The 25,406-nt window shown below is 46.0% G+C and overlaps 3 protein-coding genes across 3 annotated transcripts in view; 1 reads left to right on the top strand and 2 right to left on the bottom strand.

The window, feature by feature from the left end:
- TTLL5 (tubulin tyrosine ligase like 5) overlaps positions 1–4,785 on the bottom strand; it is a 310,256-nt gene extending 305,471 nt beyond the window's left edge. Inside the window, exons 1-2 of the mRNA XM_049770318.1 lie at positions 4,707–4,785; positions 2,957–3,126 (exon numbers count right to left, since the gene is read on the bottom strand). Of these exons, the coding sequence (XP_049626275.1) occupies positions 2,957–3,030 (74 nt within the window). The 5' untranslated portion in view covers positions 3,031–3,126; positions 4,707–4,785. The remainder of the gene's footprint in view (positions 1–2,956; positions 3,127–4,706) is intronic.
- A 440-nt stretch (positions 4,786–5,225) lies between these two features.
- ERG28 (ergosterol biosynthesis 28 homolog) lies at positions 5,226–19,526 on the top strand. Its single transcript, XM_049770517.1, has 5 exons — positions 5,226–5,277; positions 10,496–10,642; positions 14,913–15,003; positions 18,962–19,080; positions 19,160–19,526. Exons 2-5 carry the CDS (start codon positions 10,510–10,512, stop codon positions 19,237–19,239), a joined length of 423 nt encoding a protein of 140 aa, XP_049626474.1. The 5' UTR covers positions 5,226–5,277; positions 10,496–10,509; the 3' UTR covers positions 19,240–19,526.
- Positions 19,527–21,298: 1,772 nt separating this feature from the next.
- The window catches only part of FLVCR2 (FLVCR heme transporter 2), a 70,502-nt gene continuing 66,394 nt past the window's right edge, over positions 21,299–25,406 (bottom strand). Inside the window, exon 10 of the mRNA XM_049770542.1 lies at positions 21,299–22,469. Within this exon, the coding sequence (XP_049626499.1) occupies positions 22,380–22,469 (90 nt within the window). The 3' untranslated portion in view covers positions 21,299–22,379. The remainder of the gene's footprint in view (positions 22,470–25,406) is intronic.

Below are 25,406 nucleotides of genomic sequence, written 5' to 3'. Positions count from 1 at the left end.
TTAAGATCCCTAAACGAGGACCCAGAGAAATAGCACAGCAGTGTTTGCCTTGCAAGCAGCCCATTCAGGACCTAAGGTGGTTGGTTCGAATCCCGGTCTCCCATATGGTCCCCCATGCCTGCCAGGAGCTATTTCTGAGCAGACAGCCAGGAGCACCGCTGGTGTGTGGCCCAAAAACCAAAAAAAAAAAAAAAAAAGATCCCTAAACGAACAAAAGCAAGTACCTGACTGACAAGACATGAGTTGATAAAATAAGATGAACAGTTAATAATCAATGGTCAAAATCTGAGAGAAAATAAAGCAAAAGGTTCATGAATTTGGGCAGAAGGGAGTAGGCCGCACCTTTAATATCCACTAACTTCAACTAGAAATGCTGCATTTCTCAATTATGAAGTTTGACAACAAAGCACAATTGTCTGTGCCTTGACTTTATTGAAGTCAAGTCTTTGTACCATATCACAATATTTTTATTCACATTAAAGCAGTCACTGACATCACTTTTAAGATGCATTGCCATTAGATCATCTCTGTTCGTAGCTTTCCTATCTACATGATGATCTGGCAGCTCTCTACCAGTCAATCATGCAGATAACAAAGGCTGGCACCATTGTCTTTGGTCTACACATCTGTTTCTCAGAATTCCCTACTTCTTTTTGGGGTGGGGTCTGGGGTAGGGTGTTGGGCTACACCCAGTGGTGCTCAAGGATTACTCCTGGCTCCGCACTCACGAAACTCTCCCCGGGCAGGCTTGGGAACCACATAGGATGCTGGGGACCGAACCCAGGTCAGCAGTGCAAGGCAAGTGCCTTACCCATTATACTGTCGCTCTGGCCCATCAGTCCCTATTTCTAAGTTATTATCAAAGACTACCCTATGTTAATAATCTTTTATAAACTATATGAAGATAGTTTCCATGCTGCTGTTGTTAAAAAGTGAATATTCCCAAGTTTTAGATGATCTTGCTATTTAATATACTAATTTTAAAAGTACATTTTACCACACAACAGTAATATGACAAAGTTGGGCATTTTTCTCCGGATAAGTAGTTCAGTGTAGTTAGAATTCTTTGTATTAGTATTCACATGTATTTTAAACCCCTAAGACTGTTATTCTGATAAGGGATTCAAAGCATAAAAAAGTACAGAAACCCTTGATCTAAGGAGATGTAAAGCATAAAATCCTGCATTGTTTATTGAACCAATGAGACAATCAGTAACTCTTTACTGGGTATCTAATTGTATTAACTCTAACAACCTGAAATGACTGTTTTTGACCCTCCAAAATGACAATTTCACACAGTCCAATCCAGTAATGGTAAGGTCCAACATATAAGCCCACTAATAATGAATGAATGACTACACTGTACTGTAAAAATAGAAAGACTGCTGCTTTCAAAAGTACGAGTGATAAAGTGCTAAGAGGCAGCCAGCACACAGAAAGCCAGATATCAGAAGACAAAGTAACCATAGGGAATTACCCACTTAATTTTTCCTACAAAAATGACCCAGATACATTACCAAGTCTTAATATTTTCTATGACCTAAGTGATGAGTAGCTTTTCCTTTAAGCTTTATTAATGCTTCATTTTCCCTCAAATTACTTTAAATAACAACCATCCGCTTCATATTAAGAAGCCCACTTTTAAAATTAAGATCAGGGTTCAGAACAATAGTATAAAAGGTAGGGGGCTTGTCTTGCATAACGCTAAACCTGGTTCAATCCGAGGCATCTAATATGGTCCCCCCAGAAATGCCAGGAATGATCCCAGAGTGCAGAGCTAGGAGTAACTCCTGCACAATGCCAGATGTAGCCCAAATACACACCCCAAAATAAAATAAAGATTAAAGCCAGAAAGAATGCCTTATATTTATATGCCACATTTTTGTGAATTTAGATGGTATCTTAAAATTTACAAAGTAAAGACCTATTGTGAACTGCAAACAAAACAAAGCTTTTACCACTATTTGAAATATAGATTTGTAAGGTGTTTGGTTTTACACCCTCAAGAAAACTTCTAGGGCCTGGAGAGATAGCACAGCGGCGTTTGCCTTGCAAGCAGCCGATCCAGGACCAAAGGTGGTTGGTTCGAATCCCGGTGTCCCATATAGTCCCCAATGCCTGCCAGGAGCTATTTCTGAGCAGACAGCCAGGAGTAACCCCTGAGCAATGCCGGGTGTGGCCTAAAAACCAAAAAAAAAGAAAAGAAAAGAAAAGAAAAAGAAAACTTCTAGCACTGATTATTAAAAAAAAAATTTACAAAGTAATTTCACATCCATTACTCTACTAAATCAGTCATATCCCTACAAATTTGTGGGACATACTCTCATCCTTCAGATTACAGAGCATATACTTATTCAAGAGGACTCATAGTTCCCCAAGAGCAAACTTTTTTGGGGGTGGGGTTGGGCCACACCCAGCAGCACTCAAGGGTTACTCCTGGCTCTCTGCTCAGAAATTGCTCTGGTAGGCATGGGGAACCATATGGGATGCCAGGATTCGAACCACCCTGGATCCTGTGTCAGCCGCTTGCAAGGCAAATGCCCTACCACTGTGCTATCTCTCCGGCCCCCAAAATTAAACTTTAATCTTGTCAAAATGAAACCCTCTCTTTGTTCTCTTGTCAAATAATCATATTAAACAAGGCAAAATAGCAAAATATCTCCAAAGTAGGAAAACTAGGTTTGAACCTCAACTTCCCATCTTAGAGCTCCAATTAAGTATTTACTAGGCGCGGTGTCAAGAATTCGTGTTCAGGCAGGAGCCCAGGAACCAAGGCTAACTTAGCTCAGATACTGGGTATGAACTGAATAATGCATTCTTGAATTAATTGTGGAGATTATGGGTGGAGACTAAGTCCAGAGTCAAACCAAAGGGATGCTTTACAACAGGTAAAGCAAAAGAATCTATTTTCCATCCTGAGAACAAGAGAGTGGAAGGCAAGCTTGCTCTTACTTACTCTTGGCTTACCACCTCCTCATCCTCTGAGGACGATGCTGTTTCTTCCAGGTCCCGGGCCATCACAACTGGCATTTCCTTTAGTGTTTCTCATGCAGTCAGAAGACTGGGGGCCTCCGAGACCTTTTCTTGCAGATTCACAGGATCAAATAATTCAGGTGGCACAGATTCCTGCAGGAAAGCCAAATGGTCTCAGTAGAATGCAGTTATCTCTCTACTCTTTAATTCTTGCTTATGATCTTCAATGCAGTACAGATGAGTCTTGAGCTAACCGATGCCCAACATCTAGGAAATTTTTCTCTCATCACAGAGCTTCATACATGCCACAACGACCATTTTATTTCTTTTCAAAAGCTGCGAGTTCTCTATGCATTTGAAGACTGTTGCTAAGTTTGAATTTCTCGTTTTTTTCCTTTATATAAGAAAACTAGGGGGCCGGGCGGTGGCGCAAGAGGTAAGGTGCCTGCCTTGCCTGCGCTAGCCTTGGACGGACCGCGGTTCGATCCCCCGGTGTCCCATATGGTCCCCCAAGCCAGGAGCGACTTCTGAGCGCATAGCCAGGAGTAACCCCTGAGCGTTACCGGGTGTGGCCCAAAAACCAAAAAAAAAAAAAAAAAAGAAAACTAGTAAGCATCAAAAGGATACATTTGTTAACTGTAAAGCAGGGAGTTGAATAACTAAAACATGGATTGCTTACTTTTAAGATAAGTACACCCATTTCATTTCTCGATGAAAAAAATTCAACAACTGAATCAGAAGGGGAAACACAACACACACACACACACACACACACACACACACACAGGCAAACCTCAATCAGGTCACAGCTAAAAAGCACTGTCCTCATAAAACACCAAAATATATTTTCCCTTACTAAAAAAAAAAAAAATCACAAGCTTTAATCTGCATCTCGAGCAAGACTTAAAATCACAATCATGTTCTAACCAAGTTATTATTCCACGGTGAAAAGCTCCTTCTTATAATATGTTGATGTGAAAACGAAAATGTTTTTACTCAGAAATTAAGCCCACTATTCAGAGATAACCACCTAAGGTCATTCTTTCCGATTCTTTTTTCCCCACCCTATATACATTCATACAAATCAGAAGATGGCAAACCCCGAAATGCCAGATCCCCGTTAAGCGCTTCTAGTTAACCATCTCCCAGGGTATTTACTCTTCCAAAGACTCCCATCCCAGTGGGAATTAGTCCACTGTCCCCTAGCACACCAACCCCCAAAAAGTGAGTTAACCCCTTTAGATCCAAACAAAAACAACACACACTCCAACCCAAGAAGGGGTGATGAATGCAAAGCCAGACTGGGGGAGAGGGGGCTGCCCCCACAAAGGAGGAAGGGAAAAAAGAGACAGAGAAGAAAATTCAGAGGGACACTCACCCAAGGAGAGTCTAAGGAAACCAAACCCTGACCTAATAATTCATTAATTACCAAACAATGGGTTATTGATTAATAATTAATATTTATAAATATTAATAAAATTATTGCTATAAAATAAAGATAGTGTGGTATTGATTATTAATGGTTGGTTAATTAATAAGCTCGATCTCCGGCTCACCCCCAACTCCCAGACAGGTTTGCAGATTGCACCCCAATACCAGGTCTCCACTTGCTGCAATCTGCAAGACAAGCAGCAGTTCCCGGGCTCCCTGATGGAAGGAAGTGAGTCAGGAGGCCCGAACTTGCCCAGATCCAAGGAGCTCACCTCCCCCTGGAGCAGGCCCCGGCCTTTTACCTGTCTCATCTTCCCATGGCTCGGGTTGGGCGCCTACCTCCCTCCTCCTTTCCCCAGCCGGGCTCACACGGCAGCCGCCGACGGGCAGCTTCCCCCCGTTACTACAACAACCAACAAGCAACCGCCCGCAGGGAGCTACTGCGCAGGCGCACGCCACCCGGCGCGGACGGCGCTCGCTCGTTTTTGGAGGCGCAGAGAAATGTCGTCACCGCCCCCTCACTCTGCGCAGGCGCAGAAATCCCGCTCTGGGCGCCGCCGGAGTTTTAAGAGGCTGCTTTTTCCCTTCTTAAAAAAAATGGCGGGGCCCGGACACAGAGTGTACTTACTTCCGCCACTCTCTAAGGGAGGGGCCACTGCAGGGCAGAGGCCGGCGATGATTGGCTGGATACGGGGTCACGCCCTATCGCCAGGCTGGAGAATAAACTTGAAAGGGCCAATCAGAGAGAGGATTGATGAGAACGAGCCAATCCTGGAGCTGGGGTGGGTTTAGGGGGCGGGAACAAATGGTCCCACTCCAGGTGGAAGGGGAAAGCTCCTGGGCTGCAGCTTGTATTTTGAGTCCCACCGCCAGGTAAGGAAAAGGATGGGGAGAAAGATTTAGGGGGGGAGACGGGGGGTCTCTGTGGCATCTGAATGAGAGACTCTAATCTCAGGACATGAGTCTCTAAGGAGATGAATGGAAGGAAAAGATTGCCTGGAAAGAGATTTTAGATAAGAGACTCAAAGGTGCAGACCAGAAGATTAAAGGCTTGTTCATTTTGGGGGGGCCCAAAAAATGAATGAGCTAATGGATCTTGGACGGTGCAAACAGCCATCTCTTTCTCACCTAATTTTTTAATTTATTTTTTATTATTAATAAAATTAATAAATTAATTAATTCTTACTATCACTCCTGAGATAGCATCTTATGGCTTCTTTTGACAGGTGATGAAAATCAGTACTATGATGTGTAAGTTAGTTTGTCCAGGGACATGCAATTACCAAATGGCAGAATCGAAATAGGCACTTTGGTCTCCATATTCAACTATTACGACATCCCTTTGCAGGACTTTAAAAAAGATGTTGGGGGAACAGGAGAGACAGTACTCTTGCCTTGCAAGTGGCCCACCCAGGTTCTATCCCTGCCATCCGATGTGGTTCCCCCCTGAGCCTGCCAGAAGTGATTTCTGAGTATAGAGCCTGAAACCCTGAGCAAACGTCAATGTGGTCCCAAAAACCAAATAATAAATACGTTGGATATGCTTTAGAGAAATAAGAGTTGCATAATTGCAAAAGTAGTTCAGAAGGGCATTCTGATTCTGCTCAGTGTGCTATGGTTTCTAAGAAATGCTGTGTGCCTAAAAGGAGGCTATCCTATTTGGGTTTTTATTGTTGTTGGTTCCCACCACCACCCACCACCACCCTATCCCCTGACCCTGTGAAGAGAGCCTGAGTCTCCTCTTGAGGAGACTTATTTTTAAAAATAAGAGGAAAGGGGGACCATCACCCACGCTGTCATTGCATATGAAGTCTCATAGTGCTTTACTCTCTCTGAATTTCAACACAGTATAAGGTGTGATCCACATTTTCCTGTGGAGTCATCAATCCGCCTTTCCTCCTCTAGGGCCTTTTTTTATTTGCAGTTTTGCCTGTCAAACCAGCTGTGACTAATGCTGACTTTAGTAACTTCCAGCAGGTAGTGCAGGACCCATGGGAAGCGTCTACCACCCAAATGACCATGGAAAGCAACAGCTCCCACCACTTCAGAGCCAAGAAAACTGACAACAGATAAAACCTGAGCTTATAAATGTAGATTGCAATAGAGGTGGGGAGAAGTAATTCCATGGCTGAGTTTTTTTTTTTTAACTTAGATGGTTTTTATAATATTGACACTAACACATACCACCCGTGTATGTGCTACATACATATGCACACATACTTGAGTGTAGCTTAACCCAAATTAACACAAAGCTCTGCCCATATCAGTATATTAAATCAAGTTGAATGAAATTACGAATTTGCAAGAGGTGATCTGAAAACCTTCTTTTTAAAAACAAGAAATAAGTATAAATGGGCCAGAGCAATGGTACAGTGGGTAGGATGTTTGCCTAGCATGCTGCTGACCCTGGTTTGGTTTGATCCCCAGCATCCCAAATGGTCCCACTGAACACCACCAAGAGTGATTCCTGAGCACAGAGCCAGGAGTAACCACTGAGCATTATCTGGTATGGCAAGATTTATAAACTAATTATTTATTTATTTATTTAGTTAGTTATTGGTTTTTGGGTCACACCCGGCAGCGCTCAGGGGTTACTCCTGGGTGTATGCTCAGAAATCGCCCCTGGCAGGCACAGGGGAACATATGGGATTCCAGGATTCGAACCACCGTCCTTCTGCCTTCCAGGCAGACGTCTTACCTCCAGACTATCTCTCTGGCTCCATAATTATATATTTCTATACAACTTTAAGACATATTTGGATTGGGTATGCTTTTCTTTCTAAAAGTGGAAATATAGGGGCCAAAGCAATAGCACAGTGGTTGGGCATTTGCCTTGCATGCGGCTGACCCAGGAGGAACCTGAGTTTGATTCCCGGCGTCCCATATGGTCCCCAGAGCCAGGAGTGATTTCTCAGTGCAGAGCCAGGAGCGATTTCTGAGTGCAGAGCCAGGAGTAACCCCTGAACACAGCAGGGTTTGGCCAATAAATAAATAAACAAATAAATAAATAAATAAAAACAAAAACCAATACTAACTCATCTACAGTATAGTCAGGGGGGTCTAAATCTCATCCCAGGGGCCAGAGAGATAGCATGGAGGTAAGGCATTAGCCTTGCATGCAGAAGGTCGGTGGTTCGAATCCCGGCATCCCATATGGTCCCCCAAGCCTGCCAGGAGCAATTTCTGAGTGTAGAGCCAAGAATAATCCCACTGCCTGCCGGGTGTGACTTAAAAACAAACAAACAACAACAACAACAAATAAAATCTCATCCCAAAAATTATCTCAATTAGGCAGCATTGAATAAACTCTAATCAACTATAATTTGCACCTCAGCTCTGTCATGTATTAGTGTATCATATCAGTGTAATCACTTAATCTTTCTCTTTTAACTTTCCCTGTAAAAATGGATAAAACAACAAGGAAATAGCAAGTGCCCAAAGACTGTTGGTTATTATTTCTCTTACCCCAGGATTACTGTTTTCTCTCTCATGTTATTTATTCTCTGGTTCTCAGGTCACTATAGGTTTGTTTGTTTTAGGGGAGGGGGTTAAGGGCCTGAGTCCAACAGTTCTCAGGGTTTACTTCTGGCTCTGCACTCAGGGATCACTCCTGATAGGTTTTGAGGGATCCTATGCAGTACAAGGAATTGAGCCCAGGTTTACCACATGAAAGGAAATTTCTTTACCCACTACACTGTCTCTTCAGCCCTCACCTTAGTTTATTTTTTGACATCTACATTGTTTCAGTTTATGCAACTTGGTGTATCTTAGAGTCAAAGAAGAGAAAAACCTAAGAATGTAAATTTAGTTCCATTCAATTCAAATGCATTAAACTTCTCTGCCCTAGTAGAGGAAGAAGCTGCAACTAATAGGCAGATATGTGTTAGATTTAGGATCATCATTTTTTTTTGAGGGGCGTCCACACCTGGTGATGCTCAGGGGTTACTCCTGGCTATGTGCTCAGAAATGGCTCCTGGCTTGGGGGACCATATGGGACGCCAGGGGATGGAACCGCAGTCTGTGCAAAGCAAGGTCAGCCTTGTGCATAGCAAACACCCTATAGCTGCACCACCACTCAAGACCCAGATTTAGGATCATCTTTAACTTCTTACTGGCATGACATGAAAAATAAGGCTCGGGCCCGGAGAGATAGCACAGTGGCATTTGCCTTGCAAGCAGCCGATCCAGGACCTAAGGTGGTTGGTTCGAATCCCGGTGTCCCATATGGTCCCCCGTGCCTGCCAGGAGCTATTTCTGAGCAGACAGCCAGGAGTAACCCCTGAGCAACGCTGGGTGTGACCCAAAAACCAAAAAAAATAAATAAATAAATAAGGCTAGAAGTCTCAGAAATAAGAGGATTGATTCCAACCAAGAGAAAAGAATCCTGACTTAGGGTAACTTTGTTTGTTTGTTTGTTTGTTTAATATCTTTATTTTAGCACCAGAATTACAAATATGTTTGTAGTTGGTTTTGGTTATAAAAGAGAATACTCCCCTTCACAATGCAACATTCCCACCACCAATGCCCCCCCATCTTCATCCTCCCCCACCCTCTACTTGTCTTTGAGACAGGCATTCTATTTCTATCACTCACTGCCATTGTCATGATAGCTGTTAGTGTAATTATTTCTCTAACTGCACTCACCACTCTTTGTGGTAAGCTTCATATCATGTCTGGTCCTTTCACTCCTTCCTGTCCTCATCTCTATTGTCTCTGAGTGTTATTGTAATAATATCTTTTCTTTTGCTTTTTGGGCCACACCCGGTAACGCTCAGGGGTTACTCCTGGCTATGTGCTCAGAAATCGCTCCTGGCTTGGGGGACCTTATGGGACACCAGGGAATTGAACTTCAGTTCATCCTCGGTTAGCTCGTGCAAGACAAATGCCCTATTGCTTACGCCACTACTCCAGACCATCTTTTATTTTTAAGTCCCACAGATGAGTGAGACTATTCTGTGTCTAACTCTCTCCCTCTAACTTATTTCGCTCAGCATTGTAGAGAGTAACATTTTTGTAGTGGTTGACTTTGACAAAATATGGAGCTTCTTTTTTGTAGAAAAACATTAATTATTGAAACCTGGATGGAGGTGGATGGTGATGACTTGGATAGAGAGGCCTTTCTCTGCCGGCCCTGGCCACGCTCCTGCAACTCCAGCCAGCAGGTCTGAGGGCTCAGGATAGCCGTGAGGAAATGATCCACAGACAATCAGGTTTCAGGAGACATCAACTTTATTCAAGGTCCTAGCCAACAGGTGTGGCTTCTATCATAACCTTTTAAGCAGCCTATTTCAGCGGCCCTGACATCTCAACCCTTCATGTTGCCAACCTCTTCTGTTCCTTCTTCCTAAATCCTTTCTGAATCTCCTTCCTGCCCCTGAAGTAATCCTTTTTGTTACCTACCAAGGACCCCTCCCAGAAATGGGCTGGTCTTACCATCAGGTAAGTTTACACAGAAAGATGGTGGTGGGGTGATATCTCTCTTTTTTTTTGTTTTTTGTTTACACCCAGCAGTGCTCATGGATTATTCCTGGCTCTAGGCTCAGAAATTGCCCCTGGCAGGCTCCAGCAAGGCAAGACTCGAACCAAGGTTCATCAGGATTGGCCATATGCAAGGCAAATGCCCTATAGCTGTGCTATCGCTCCAGCCCCAATATGGCACTTCTTATTAACAAGTGCACTGTGGATTCCCTACTAATATAACTAAAGTTTAGGACTAGTTTTTATAATTGCACAGAAAATCCATTTGGTTGCTTTACAGTCAGATTTAAATCCTTTCCTCTCTTCCCTTCTTTTTCTTCTCTCCCACTATTCATTAGCAGCATTGGTATCCACCTACTATACAATTCAGGATAAAGAGCAGCATGTTTTGGTTTCAGGCAGATATTCAAGATCGTGTGTAAGTCCTGGTGATGTAAGAGTAGTTTGTCAGCTAACTGTGGGTAGATGAATCTAGAGGACTTGAACAGGAATTTATGACATAATTAATCACTAAGTTTAGTACAGCCTTCTTAAGTGGGACACAGGTTAGCTGCAGAGATGAGATGGGAAATTGTCTTCTTGAGTCCACTAACCAACCATTTGCCCATTTCAGACGTGCGGGACGTCATGAGCCGGTTCCTGAATGTGCTGCGGAGCTGGCTGGTAATAGTGTCCATCATCGCTGCAGGGAACACGCTGCAGAGCTTCCGGGACCACACCTTCCTCTATGAGAAGCTCTACACTGGCAAGCCAGACCTCGGTGAGAAGTCAGAGCCACATGTTCTGTGGGAATGGTCTGGCCTGCCTGTACATTGCAGTAATTCAGAAACTAGCACAGGGCCTGGGAGTTATCTCAGCGGTTGGCCACTTGCCTTGGATGTGTGAGGCCCTAAGTTTGATCCCTGGCATGATAGAAAGGTTAAAATGACTCTAAAAAATTGGTTATAGTTAATAGCAAATAGTTATAGGTGCACAGTTCCCTCTGGCCACCAGTTGAAGCATTTACTCCCTACTAAGGACAGCAGGTTTTTAAAACTCAGAACTTGAAGGATGACAGAGCAACTAGTGATAGAGCCTTGAACAAGCCACTGAAGATAACAGATTTTTTTTGTATAACACTTGGCCCATTTTCTCCAGGCACTTTTGATCTCCTCTCATTCACTTCATTTTCATCTGGGCATTTAGTCTTTGGAAAAGGCATTCACTCCTAGGGCTAGGGAGAATGAGTATTTGGGGGCTCATCAGCCCATTGGGAGGCCAGAAAGAAGCCTTTCCTATGATTTCAGCATTCCTTGGAGACCACGTCCTGGCTCAAGAAGTGTGCAGAGAGAGATCTGCTAATCCAAGGTCTGTCATATCCATCACTTTATCCCAAGGGACATCTCCAAATTCCTAAGAGTTGGTGACAGAATGACATTTATAGCTAACCTAGATTCAGGTGCTGCCCTAGCTCAGTTCTCTGAACTACCTGGATATAAGATGGAACTAAGTAGGCTAAGCCTCTCTGTCCCCCACCCCCACCCCCAATCTTGAGGCTAAGAACCAAACCCAAGGCTCCCAGAGCCAGAGGCATGGGTTTCACTCAGAGACACATCCCAAACCAGTAGATTCTGCTTTGTTTGCTTGCTTTAATAAGACAACCTGAATTATAAAGTTACAAAAATATTTATGATTGAGTTTTGGGTATACATTGTTCCAACACCAATCCTTTTTTGCTAGTCTCCACTACCCTCCACCAATGTCCCCAGGTTCCCTCCTGCTTCCCCGCCCTCCCCCCACCCCCCACCTTCACAGCCTGCCTATGTGACAGGCACTTTCTTACTTTCCCCACTGTCCTAGCGTTCCCTTCCCTAATTTAATCCCTCAAGCCTCCGCCCAGTCCCATATGCTGTGCCAGAGATCAGACTCTGCTCTCTCACTTGCATGGCAAGTTTCCCACTTAAGGTTCTTTTAGAACAAAGCTCAAACCCAACAAGAAAGAACAGGAAAGTCGGTGCAACAGCTCTACCTTTTCACCCTCAGTTGCCACCCTCAGCAGAGAATGTGAAGCTGCATAGATTTTTGAGGTTATTGGGTTATTTGGAATTTGAGACAGGGAGCCCAAGACTGAGTCTTGCTGAAAAGAATAGAGCTAATGGAACACTACATGACTGTTATCTGTCCCCAACTCAGCCACAGAATGAACCCCATCTGAAGACTGTTCATAGACCCTGCATAATACAACAGTGCCCCAGAGTCTTCCAAAGAATGTTCCCTCGTGACAAATATAGTTTAGATTAGCATATAGTCCTTTTTCATGTCTAACTAAAGAAACTCCCTGTCTTATCATAAGAAGATGAAATTCGTTTACAAAAACAGAGAGATAGCACCATGGGCCAGGCATTTGTCTTCCATGCCAGAAACCCTGGTTTGATTCCCAGCACCATATATAATTCCCCCAAGTATTGTCAGGAGTGATCCCTAAGCACTGCCAGGTATAGCCCCATCCCCTCCCCTTCCCCCAAATTAAAACCAAAAAAGCAATGTTTTTGAGCTCTTGACAAACTGCTACATAGCTGGTTAGCTTAAGGGATTCTTTTTCTTGCTTTACTATGTAGTTCTTCAGGACTGTCACTTGGGTTTTCCAAAGGCTAAAAATATAAGCCTTACAACCCAGATTATGTTGACCAGCCTCACAGTTGCCAGTCTTGACCTTTAACATCTCTCTTGTTTGATAGACCAACAAAGGAAGCATCTTTGCTTTCACTGTTGTCATTCCAAACCACTGAATAGATGCCTTGGATTGGTGCTGTACATTAAAATTACTCAGGAGGGGCTATTTAGTTAAGATATCCCTATGGCCACCTCACTTTCAGAGAACTAGATTTAATTGGCTGGGATCCAGGTCTTAGAAATTTTCTAAAATGTCAGTTAGATGGGGTGGAGTAACATTTGACTGTGCTCAGAGCTTTTTCCTGGCTCTGTGCTCAGCCTGGGATCACTCCTGGCAGCATTCAGGGGACAATATACAATGCCAGAGAACAAACCCTAGTCCCTCCCTTACCTGGTAAGCACCTGACCTACTATAGGATTTAACTCAAGATGATTTTAATGAATGCCTAGGGTCAGAAGCACAGTCATGACCACTTTTCAGGAAGAGGTTGGTAGTGTTTGAAAGATGTCAGCACTAACAGAGGAATCTCAACAAGGACTGAAAAGATAATGCTATGCTCAATCAAGGTAGCCTGCCTGGTCTGGGCTTCGTTCAAACAATAGAGATTGTTTGTAGTTTGTAGTTTCATACATGAAATAAGACAGAGTCACAAGAGAAAAGACATTTTCAGCCAAGAGTTGTTGAGCAACTTCGTGGATCTTATTGAGCCAGCCAAGCTTCTAGCTTCTGCTGCTTTCCCTGTGTCTTTTATTAACCAAAGTTTACCATAAATCACATGGTGTCAGAGTTGACATAATTAAAGGTACTTGTGCTAATTAACTCAGAAAAGGTGAAAGAAAAAAATAAAATGATTTTACTTTTCTGTGTATGACAACAGAAAGATCTGCATTAAGAATGGACTTGGAGGGGCCCAGAGAGATAGCACAGCGGTGCTTGCCTTGCAAGCAGTCAATCCAGAACCTAAGGTGGTTGGTTCGAATCCCGGTGTCCCATATGGTCCCCCATGCCTACCAGGAGCTATTTCTGAGCAGACAGCCAGGAGTAACCCCTGAGCACCGCCGGGTGTGACCCAAAAACCAAAAAAAAAAAAAAGAATGGACTTGGAGGGCCAGAGAGATAGCATGGAGGTAGAGCATTTGTCTTGCATGCAGAAGGATGGTGGTTTGAATCTCAGCATCCCATATGGTTCCCCAAGCCTGCCAGGAACAATTTCTGAGTGTAGAGCCAGGAGAAACCCCTAAGCACTGCCAGGTGTGACCCCCCCAAAAAAATGGACTTGGAGGGGCCTGAGCAAGTGGCACAAGTGGTAGGGCATTTGCCTTGCATGAGCTATCCTAGGACAGACCTAGTTCGATCCCCCAGCATCCCATATTGTTCCCCAAGCCAGGAGCAATTTCTGAGTGCAGAGCCAGGAGTAACCCTGAGCGTCACTGGGTGTGGCCCAAAAACCAAAAAAAAGAAACTTGGACCAGATATTGGCATTGAGATAAGTTCTCAAAGTTGAAAGCTTGTTTGGAGGTTCTTTTTTGTTTTTGTTTTGGGGACACTAGGTGAGCTCAGGGGTTACTCCTGGCTCTGCACTCAGAAGTCATTCCTGGAGGTGAACAGGGGATCAACCATATGGGATGCTGGGAATCAAACCTGGATCAGTCATGCAAGACAACCATCCTACCTGATGTGCTATTGCTCCAGCCCCTTGTTTGGAGGTTCTAGGAGGCAAGTGCAGCTATTCACAGACCGTCAATTGCAGGAATGTGAAGGTGGATGAAGTCCTTCTTTGTTCAGGGAAACAGTCCTCTTACAAAGCACACAACTTCAGGAAGGGAGCACATAGAGCGATGATAGCAACGGGACATCTGCCTTAGCCAGTCAGATCAGCCGAATCAGCCCTGTTGTTCAGTGGGATGACATGTCACATCCAGATCACTCACACATCCAGGTGCCCTAGAGTTGATTTCTCTCCCACCTAGCCTTGTAAGTCAGCCATTGCCACCCACTCTTGTACCAACAGCCATTCTTTGCAGCAATCCCGGACCTAGAGACAAAAATTTCCCAAATGGTCCTGATCCAGATTTGCTAGACTTTGTCAAAAACCCAGACTCATTTCCCAAGCAGAGGTATAAAGTACAACCCAGGGGAATTATTCCCTAAATGGGGGATGTTTTGTTGGGCCTTTGCTTTTGCAACTTCTCCTCCCCACCCCAGAGCTGAGAACTGAGATTGCTTCACTGCTTCCCCACTGGAATCCTCCAGCCCTAGAGCCTACACTAGGTCCAGCCTAAGGGGATTCAGACTCACCTTCTGCCTCCCAGTGATGTAAAAGCAATGTGAAGGGATCCTAACTTTTTCTCAATCTTCTTCTTTTCCCTACTTGCAGTGAACGGCCTCCAGGCTCGGACCTTTGGGATCTGGACCCTGCTGTCCTCAGTGATCCGCTGCCTCTGTGCCATTGACATCCACAACAAGACGTAAGTATGGGAAGGAGGAACTGTGACTTCCTCTGAGCAGTCAGATGGTAGGAGCAGGGTCCTTCCCTCCTTGGAGGCGCATTCATTTAAATTCTCTAGCCTAGGGACCAGAGCAGTGGTGCAAGCGGTAAGGCAGTTGCCCTGCACTCACTAACCTAGGAGTTACTATGGTTCAATCCCCCAGCATCCGATATGGTTCCCCAAGCCAGGAGCGATTTCTGAGCTCATAGCCAGGAGTAACCCCTGAGTATCACCAGGTGTGGTAAAATAAATAAATAAATAAATAAAATTAATAAATGAAATCTCTAGCCTAAAATGTGGCCAACTAAAGGTGCCATTTCTTCTGTACCTAAATAATGTACGTGGGGATAAAGTAGGCCTAAATGTGCTCTAAAACTGGAAACTCCTCTGGCATTTAATGGTAAACTGGCAACAGCAGCTTCAAGTGACCTGCATTGGTGCCCCTTGCTTCTCTGCCAGAGAAAATACCATCCATGGACCCCACAGGTCAACTGGTCTTTATGCAGAGTCAGCAGATGAGGGTGGGAGAGAACCCTAGACTCTGCAGCTCTAGGGTTTACATATAGACTAGCATGACCCATTGCAGGCTCTGATGGGCATATTGCTATAGCCAGTTCTAGCCACTGGGTGGGACTCAAGCTCCCTTCCCAGAAGTAGTTACCTCTAGCTTACTATCCAGCCTTAAGTGAAGCTACCAAAATGCCAACTTCACCCTGAAATAAACTTCTGTTTTACCCAAGCACTCAGTAGATTCAGCCCCTCTTACTACGACAGTGCTTTCATTGATAGGACATTGGTTGAACCTGGTCATCCTGGGAGGTGTGTTTCCTGCCTCGCTGTGCAAATTGCCATATTAGAGATCCAATTAAGTAAAACAGAGGAAGATTGACTCCAGTGGGATTTGACGCGAAGCTTTTAGCCCTGTGGTCTTGCCAACTTTTTTATTTTTTTGAATGGTTGTTGTTGTTAGTTTTTAATAAGAAACTGAGGTTCACTTGTTCTCAATTGACTAGTATTTTTGGAAGCATTGTGGGTTTGGTGGAGACAGCCTGGGGCCAGCGATGAAAACAAGAAAATGGGCTCTGGCTTTAGTTCCTTGGGTCACTGGCTTCCTGGCAGCCAGTTCATTACATGCCACACCATCTCCTCTTCTGTCAGACCTGAGCAGTCTTATTTTCAGTACCAGAGGTAGAACTGGGGTGTAGAATCAAAAATAAAAATATAAAGTCCACGGGTTGGGTGAGGCCACCCCAGGCACCATGTTTCTAACCCTTCAGGCCAATGGATTTGATGATGGCAGAGAAATAATTCACAAGCAGTCAGTTAAAGTTTCATCAGAGTCAGCTTGCTTTTATACCATGGCCCTGTCCGCCAAGAATTTCTCTACCATGTGCTCATTTTTGCCTAGCTTTCCCTATGCTGCTTATCCCACATCTGTCTGTCTGTATCTCTCTCTTCCCTCTCCCTCTCTCCCCCTCCACTGCTTCTTTTTTTTTTTTTTTTTTTTCGGTTTTTGGGCCACACCCATTTGACGCTCAGGGGTTACTCCTGGCTATGTGCTCAGAAATCGCCCCTGGCTTGGGGGGACCATATGGGACGCCGGGGGATCGAACCGAGGTCCTTCCTTGGCTAGCGCTTGCAAGGCAGACACCTTACCTCCAGCGCCACCTACCCGGCCCCTTCCACTGCTTCTAAAGCCAGCATTTATTATTTAAAACAGCCCACCCCATCTCATCATCCAAGTACATCTCAAAAGAAATCTTAGGTAGGGGCGGGAATGAGAGGTGGCATAAGCTGTAGCGTGTTTGCCTTGCATGTACTAACATAGTTAGTGGTTCGATCCCCGGGTGTCCCATATGAGCCCCCAAGCCAGGAGCGATTTCTGAGCGCATAGCCAGGAGTAACCCCTGAGTGTCACCAGGTGTGACACTCAAAAAATAAAATTAATTAATTTTTTAAAAAAAGAAAGAAATTGCGCCTGGCAGGCTCGGGGGACCATATGGAATGCCAGAAATCAGACCACCATCATTCCTGGGTCTGCTGCATGCAAGGCAAACACTCCGCATCACTGTGCTATTTCTCTGCTCCATGATCATAGTGGATTTTTGTTTGTTTGTTTTGTTTTAAAAAAGAGCCAGAGCCAGAGTGATAAATATATGTGGTAGAACCCTTAGTTTCACATGCATGACCCTGCTCTCCAGGAGTGATCCTAAACACAGCCAGAAACAAGCCCTGAACACCACAGGTATGACCAAAATAAAAAATAGAAAACAGAAGCCAGAGATGTAGCTCAGCAGACTGAGTACCTACTTTGCATGCAAGAGGCCCAAGTTGAATCTACCTGGTTCCTCGAGGACCACTGTGAGTGACCCCCCAAGCAGGGAACCAGGAGTAATCCCCAGGCACCACCTCATATAGGTCATAACGTGAAAGAAAGACATTAACAGTGTACGATGTCACTTGCTCACCTCATTGTGAAAGCTGAGGGGCAGCCTCTCTGACATTTTCCTCAGCTCACACACTACAAACAGTCCTCAGGGTGCATGAGCAGTGAGGTCCAAACCTCTCCATCCCATGCACATCATTCCATGCACCATGATCTGAATGTCCAACATCAGACACCTGCCAGGTGCCTTGAACAAGAGCTAAGCCAGCTTGAATCTAGAGTCTGCCCAATTGAAGGCTGGAGTGATAGCACAGAGGTAGGGCCTTTTTCTTATATGCAGCTGACCTGGGACAGACCTGGGTTCAGTTCCTGGCAGCCCATATGTTCCCCCAAGCCTGCCAGGAGCAATTTCCTAGCTCAGAATCAGGAGTAACCCCTGAGAACTGCCAGTTGTGGCGCAAAAACAAAATAAAACAAATCAAAACAGTGTCCTAATGAGACAGCTCCCCCTTCTGCCTTGTGTAGCCGAGTTCCTTGCCTCTGGAGCCCAGGCCTCTGTTTAGCAGCTGATAAGCCTCTATTTGGCCCTAGCAAGGAACAAGCAGATGAGACCAAACAGCTGAGTCTTCCTTATGAGAGGGTGGCTGGAGGGAGGAAGGGTGTCACCCAGCAACTCTGGTCCAACCAGGCAGGTGGTTTGGTGCTAGGACCTGAGAATGTGGTGTTGCTAAGGCCCTGGGGATTACTGGAACAACACTGGCAGGCAGTGCCCCGAGACCTCTAGGGTCACACCTGTTAGTTGTTCAAGGGACTGTGTGATGACAGAGATTGAACCGGGGCCAGCTGCATGCCAGTCATGCACCTTAACCCCCATTCTCTCTCAACAGCCAAACAGTCCTGTCTTTCTCCAGGCCAGTTTTCTATTTTTTCAGTCCTGTTCACTTCGAGTCTCTTACTCAAATCCACTCTGCCCACTTTTCTAAATACTGAACTTCTGTCCTGCACTCAGGGGTTACTCTTGGCTCTGTGCTCAGAAATCGGCCCTGGCAGGCCCAGGGGACCAACTGGGATGCTAGGATTCGAACCACCATCTTTCTACATGAAAGGCAAACGCCTTACCTCCATGCTATCTCTCCGGCCCCCTGTCTCACTTCTTTTTTTTTTTTTTTTTTTGGTTTTTGGGCCACACCCGGTAACGCTCAGGGGTTACTCCTGGCTATGTGCTCAGAAGTTGCTCCTGGCTTGGGGGACCATATGGGACACCGGGGGATCGAACCGCGGTCCGTCCAAGGCTAGCTAGCTCAGGCAAGGCAGGCACCTTACCTTTAGCGCCACCGCCCGGCCCCTCTGTCTCACTTCTTTAGTTTTCTTTTTAGCCATACCCAGCTCAGGGTTAGTCCTCACTCCGCACTCAGAAATCACATCTTGCAGTGCTCAAACGACCATATGGGAAGGCAGAGATTGAACCCAGGTTAGCCATGTGCAAGGCAAGCTCCTTACTCACTAATGCTGCATCCTCTCAGTCCCCCTTTTTTTCCTGCTCCCCATTAGGCTCTACCACATCACACTCTGGACCTTCCTCCTGGCACTAGGGCATTTCCTCTCTGAGTTGTTCATCTATGGGACAGCAGCTCCCACAATCGGCCTCTTGGCACCCCTGATGGTGGCAAGTAAGTACTGCATGAGCCCTGGACACCAAGGAAGGGGTTACAGGGGAGGTCAACCTCTGATTTCACCCCTATATTAAAGGTTTCTCAATCCTGGGCATGCTCGCGGGGCTCCCCTACCTGGAGGCAGAACCAGCATCCAGACAAAAGAAGAGGAACTGAAGCTAGGCCCCAGGCCACAGACTGGTTTTTCACTCTCTCCCCCCAATTGCTCTTTAAGTTCTTTTTCCCTGCCCTCTCAGCAGCCCCCATAGTGACCTCTAGCCTTTTATGTTCCTTTTTTTTTAAAAAAAAATTTACAAGCTGTGAAGATCTATAAAAGGTATTCAGAATTTGTACAGTATAAAGAACTGATTTAAAGTGAACACTCTGTCCCTTACTTACACTTAGATCAGGAAATTATCTGTTGTCCTCTGCTGCTTCCTCATTCCTCCCTTCCCAGCCCCTCCAACCCCAACCTTCCCAGTCCCCAGGACATCAACCGTTCTGCCTCCCTTACCCCTCTTCCATCACAGTTCTTGGTTTGTACCCTTGATATGCGGTGGGAACCATGAATTATGATTCTCAGCCATAACCACTGTCCCCAAGGACTGCTTGCAGAGCCTGTCTACACCATGGGATCCTCTCTGCCACTGGACTCTACACTGAACTGCTTGGGGGGACTGGAGCTCTTCCAAGAAAGGATCCCCTGACATGGGGGCTTGTTACTCCAACAGCCAAGCAGGTGTGAGGGCTGGAAGCCTAAGCTGTTTTTAGACCTTCAGGTCAGCTATCTTTGTGTAACAAATTTTATAATAAATGGAAAAATCCTTCCACTCTCATCCCTCTTATATTCTGACACCCCTTGCCCTAAGCCCAAAATGTTTTTGTCCATATATTCTGAGCCCCAGCAGAGGAGGACCTTGGCTTTCTGCAAAGAGGTATCCACCAAAGTGGAGAGAACAGGTCTTACACTTACACACACACACACACACACACACCACAATTGCAGAGGAGGACCTTGGCTTTCTGCAAAGAGGTATCCACCAAAGTGGAGAGAACAGGTCTTGCACTTACACACACACACACACACACACACACACACACACACACCACAATTGCAGAGGAGGACCTTGGCTTTCTGCAAAGAGGTATCCACCAAAGTGGAGAGAACAGGTCTTACACTTACACACACACACACACACACACACACACACACACACACACACACACACACCACAATTGCAGAGGAGGACCTTGGCTTTCTGCAAAGAGGTATCCACCAAAGTGGAGAGAACAGGTCTTACACTTACACACACACACACACACACACACACACACACACACACACACCACAATTGTGGACGTGGGTGTCCCTAGGAGATGATCCTCTGTAGTAGAGGGTTCTGTCACCTGCAGATTCAAGTGTGAGACTGACTGAACCTGAAGGTGTGGGGGGACCCATGGACATGGAACCCCCCTGCGGCGATGAAAGCCCCAGTCCAAGTGGACAAGTTAGTTCCATGCAAAACCATGTCATGCGAGGCCAAGTGTCAGGACAGCAAATGACATGACAGCACTGACACTCCGGCCCCCTTTGAGGCAGACCCAAAAACCAGAACAGACCACCTGGGTAAGCTGGCCCTGAACAGACACAATGCAGATGGTAGCCAGGGAGAACAAACTTGATGAATTCATGGTTAGAAAGTGACCCTCTAGATATATGTAGAGTAAGGAGTGTATAAAGTGTATCCCTCTTTCAACAGATGCAGGAACCTCTCCAGGGTCTCACTCAGGACCAGACAAAACACTGCAGAAAACCTTTTATTACCCTAAGACATCTGCTACTACCAGTAGAAAATACAATTCATGTTTCTTAAAGCAAGGCGTATGGTAAACATTTTGTTAATACAATTTAAGTGGCTGAAGAGCATAAAAGCCCTTCTCTGTGACAGTGTGAGGTGCATTTCCATTGCTACCACTGGAAATCCCATCAGAAATGTGAACCAGGGGACCAGAGAGATAGCACAGCGGTGTTTGCCTTGCAAGCAGCCGATCCAGGACCTAAGGTGGTTGGTTCGAATCCCGGTGTCCCATATGGTCCCCCGTGCCTGCCAGGAGCTATTTCTGAGCAGACAGCCAGGAGTAACCCCTGAGCACCGCCGGGTGTGGCCCGGAAAAAAAAAAAAAAAAAAAAGAAAGAAATGTGAACCAGACCACTGAACAGGGGGCTTGAGAGAGACACCTGGTCCAGCATGGTGACCGTGGTCAGTCAGAGTGCCAATGACCTGGAGAAGGGACCTAGATGTCTTCTTTTCAGGAGGACCCCAAGAGAAGAGCCAACTAGCAAGTGAGGTATGGTTCCACTGATGGAAGGGTAAGTGAGGAGATTGCTAGAAGGGATAGCTGCCCCACAAGAGGTGGAATATACCTGAGCCACACAGCCTATATTCCTGCTCCAAGGGCCATCTTGTTTTCTGGGCTGGGTGGAGAGTCTCAGAGAGCTGTCAGTAGAGACTGCCAGCAGCAGGAACCAGTAATGAGTCCTTGGTTCATGAAGCACAATGCTTGGGCAGGGACTGCTGTAACAAAGAACCTTCTCGGGGCCCAGAGAAGCCCCAGTTTCAGCCTTCCCCACACTCCAAGGACATCCCCAGCATGGAGGCCACTCTCCATAGTCCATTTCTCCTTCAAGACGGCCATAGAGTATTTGTCCAGTTTATTGAGGTTTGCTCCCATCAGCTCTTAGGAAAAGGGGTTTGGAGAGTTGAACCCCCTTATATAAAGCCAGGAAAATCGAGGCCCAGAGCCCTGATGGGTTGATTCTGGGGGTAGGTGGACCTTTCTAGCCCACGGAACATCAGTGGTGATCCAAGCATAACCCTGGTCCAGAGCAGCCACTGTGCTACTCTGTGGAATGGGGTCAGGGTATGAAAACACTAGAAAAAGTTGATCTCCTGAATAGGCTCTCTTTCCATGAAAATTTGGCTGGTTTTCTTCATGAGGGAGGGCCTGCAGAGGGACAGAGGCAGGGCACCAGGGCTTGGAGCCAGGACTAAGTCCAAAGCCTCCACACACCACTCACATCCCTTGGGAAGGGACTAGCCATCTGCATTTGGAGAAAGATGCCATTCTCCCCAACAAGGCCCCGCCAGCACCTAAGGGGGTTCCAGGAGGAAGAAGCACTGCCCTCCAGGCCACAAATATTCAGCCAATTCCCTCCAGAAGCTGGTCCCCAGAAGACCTCTGTGTGGGCATTGAGGAGGCTCTTCAACACAGGGACGGGCTGCTCTCTGGGTCCCTGAGTTGCCGCCGGATGCCCCTCAGAGTTTCTCCTCAGATATTGTGATGGGCACTTTGCTGATGTTCACCTCCTCCACCACCGCCGCCTCCTCATCAGTGTCCTGGAGTTTCTACAAGGCAAAACAAGCAAAGCATGAGGATAGAGGGCTAAGTTGCTAGTCTTAAACGCAGCTGACCCTGGTTCAAATCCCGGCAGCACACAGTGTCCTCTGAGCACTGCCAGGAATTACTGGTTTGTTTTGTTTTGTTTTGTTTTTGGGCCACACCCGGTTACTCCTGGCTTTGCACTCAGAAATTGCTCCTATCAGTCTCGGGAGACCATATGGGATGCCGGGGATCAAACCCAGGTCTGTCCTTGGTCAGCCTTGTGCAAGGCAAACGACCTTCCACTGTGCTATCACTCCAGCCCAGAAATCACTCTTGACAACAGAGCCTGGAACAGCCACTAAACACAGAACAAAAGAGGAGGGAAAGGGAAGGAAAGGCAAGAAAGGGGAGAAGAGAGTGAGAAGTGGAGAAAGAAAAGGATAGGGCCAAAGAGATAGCACAGTGGAAGGACATTTGCCTTGCACAAGGCTGACCCAGAACAGACCTGGGTTCAATTCCCAGCATCCCATATGATCCCCCAAGCCTGCCAGGAGTGATTTCTGAGCACAGAGCCAGGAGTAACTCCTGAGTGCCACCAGGTGTGGCCCAAAACCTAAAAAACAAAAAAAACACACTGTTCCCCATGACAGCAAGCCACCACATCTGACCCTCTGAGTGCCTCTGTTCTCAGCTCTGGAACTGGATGCGGCAGAGGCTGCCGACCCCCACCCAGCCTGCTGAACATCATGCTGCTGTTAAGGCTGACCACTCCATCCACACTTCCCACAGCCCCCAGGAGGCAGCACAAATACAAGGAACACCATAATTGATAATATGCTACTATCATAATAGTGCTACAGTATAGATGGAAGTGACCCATCAAAATAACACACAATAGGAGACAGAAAATAGTACAGCACCATTATAGGTAGGGTATTTGCTTTGCATGTATCCAACGTGGATTTGATCCCTGGTACTCTTTTTTTGGTGTTTGGGCCACGCCTGGCAGCACTCATGGGTTACTCCTTGCTCTGTGCTCAGAGATCACTCCTGGCAGACAAGGGGGACCATAAGGGATGCTGGGGACTAAACACAGGTCAACCACACGCAAACAAAACCCGCTATGCTATGGCTCTAGCTTCATGTTCCCTGGTACTCTATATGCTCTCCCAAGTGGTACCAGGAGTGATTTCTGAGCATAGAGCCAGGCGAAACTCCCGAGTATTACAAGCTGTTGACCAAATATTAAAAAAGAAAGAAAAGAAAAGCTAATTAAATAACACAGTATAATTAGACTATGCATAGACTAGAGCATCAAAAATCCTTTTGGGGTGATGGTGGTTTCTGGTGGTACTCCTTGTAGAGTATTCTTAGAATTATTCTATGTTATTCTGTGCTTGTAGTCCCACCTGGATCTTCCAGGTGAGGGCGATTGAGTGAGAAATAAAAGAGCTTGTGGGGAGGCAGATTTGTTGCCGGGGTCTCCTCCAGGAGGAGGACGGAAGAATGTGGTTTAATCTTCCTCTCTGGGAGTTACTTTTGGACTCGCAGACCACCAGCAAGGGGTTCGACCTCCCCCCACACTCCTGACTTAGTCCAGAATTTACTCATGGCTCATATCTCTATGCTCAAAGATCACTATTTATAGTGCTCAGGGAACAATATAGGGAGTGCCAGATATTGAACCAGGGTTGGCTGCATGTAAAGCAAGTGCCCTACCCATTGTACTCTATTTTTGGCCCCAACAAAGGTAATTTTTGGAAAGGCAGAATGCATTGTTACATCTAGAAACTCAGTAATCAGATTTGTGGTGACTTCAACAGGCTTTCCGGAGATGTAGTTGATAGGGAAGAGGCTTCTAGGTCCTATATGTTAGGTGTATTTGGGATAATCATGGCCTGAAAATCACCCCAGGGGCCCTGAAGTACACCTGGGCCTGAAAGGAGCCTCATCCAAGAAGCAGAGAAGGCCAGCAGAACCCTAGGGCTACAACCGTGCCTGGCATCCTTTGGACGAGGGTGGCTGTTCCCCAGAAATATTTCAGGCAGGCACAGCAATTACAGCTGCCACGTCATTCCTCCCCCACCCCGGCTTGCTGGTTGAGGGCATCTGATGAGCCCCAGTCACAAGGACACATCCTTCATCTAAGCAACAAATAGTCAATCCACAGGGCATCTCCTCTTCTTCAGCAATTGATGCACACAAACTGGCCTCCATCACAGTCATGTCCTCAAAAATCACACTCAGAAATATGGGTTCACAGTGGGGCTGGGCAGAGCATCTACAATCTCAGACTAGAAACACTTTCTAGAAGGAAACGGAAACCCAGACACAGGTGCGCCTGTGTTGGACCTATTGTTGCGCCCTCTTCTTGCTTCCCCCTTCATTTGTGTTATTTTGGGGCCACAACAGGTGATACTTAGGGCTTACTCTTACTCCTTTCTGCCTTGACACTCAGGAATCACTCCTGCCCGTGCCCAGGGACACCATATGGGATGTCAGGGATTGAACTCTGGCTACTTGCAAGACAAGTACCTGATAGACCTATATATACCTTATAAATAACATATAGGTATATATACACCTTATATACTGGTTTCTGTTTCTCTCTTTCTATAAGACCTAAACTGCATCAGCCAGATTTGTTCCATGCCCATTATCCCCTTGCTCTGAATTCTCAATGATGATGACCACTGAGACATTCAGAGGAGGGGTACTGTATGATGATCCCCCCATACCCTGAGCTTAGCTAGCAGGACAGTCCTCCCCAACATCAAGATGACCCAGATGCAGGTTAGGACCCAAGGCCATGGAATGAGTTATCCAGTGACATTAGGGGCTAAGAACAATCCTGTCCCACCAGCTGCTTTCCCATACTTCCTATACATATATGGCAACTGAGTGACAGCATCAACCCTGATCAACAACTTGGAGCCTGTGTACCCAGGAACCACCTAAAC

The sequence above is a fragment of the Suncus etruscus genome, chromosome 3, assembly GCF_024139225.1.
Source record: "Suncus etruscus isolate mSunEtr1 chromosome 3, mSunEtr1.pri.cur, whole genome shotgun sequence".
In the NCBI taxonomy this organism is placed as follows: Eukaryota; Metazoa; Chordata; class Mammalia; order Eulipotyphla; family Soricidae; genus Suncus; species Suncus etruscus.
The sequence above is the reverse complement of the archived record's forward strand: the minus strand, read 5'-3'. Positions and strand labels throughout refer to the sequence as shown.

Coding starts and splice junctions, on each gene's coding strand:
- ERG28 (XM_049770517.1), top strand. CDS start 10,510: ATGAGCCGGTTCCTGAATGTGCTGCGGAGCTGGCTGGTAATAGTGTCC. Junction 10,643..14,912: donor CACTGGCAAGCCAGACCTCG/GTGAGAAGTCAG, acceptor CCCTACTTGCAG/TGAACGGCCTCCAGGCTCGG. Junction 19,081..19,159: donor GGCACCCCTGATGGTGGCAA/GTAAGTACTGCA, acceptor CCTATATTAAAG/GTTTCTCAATCCTGGGCATG.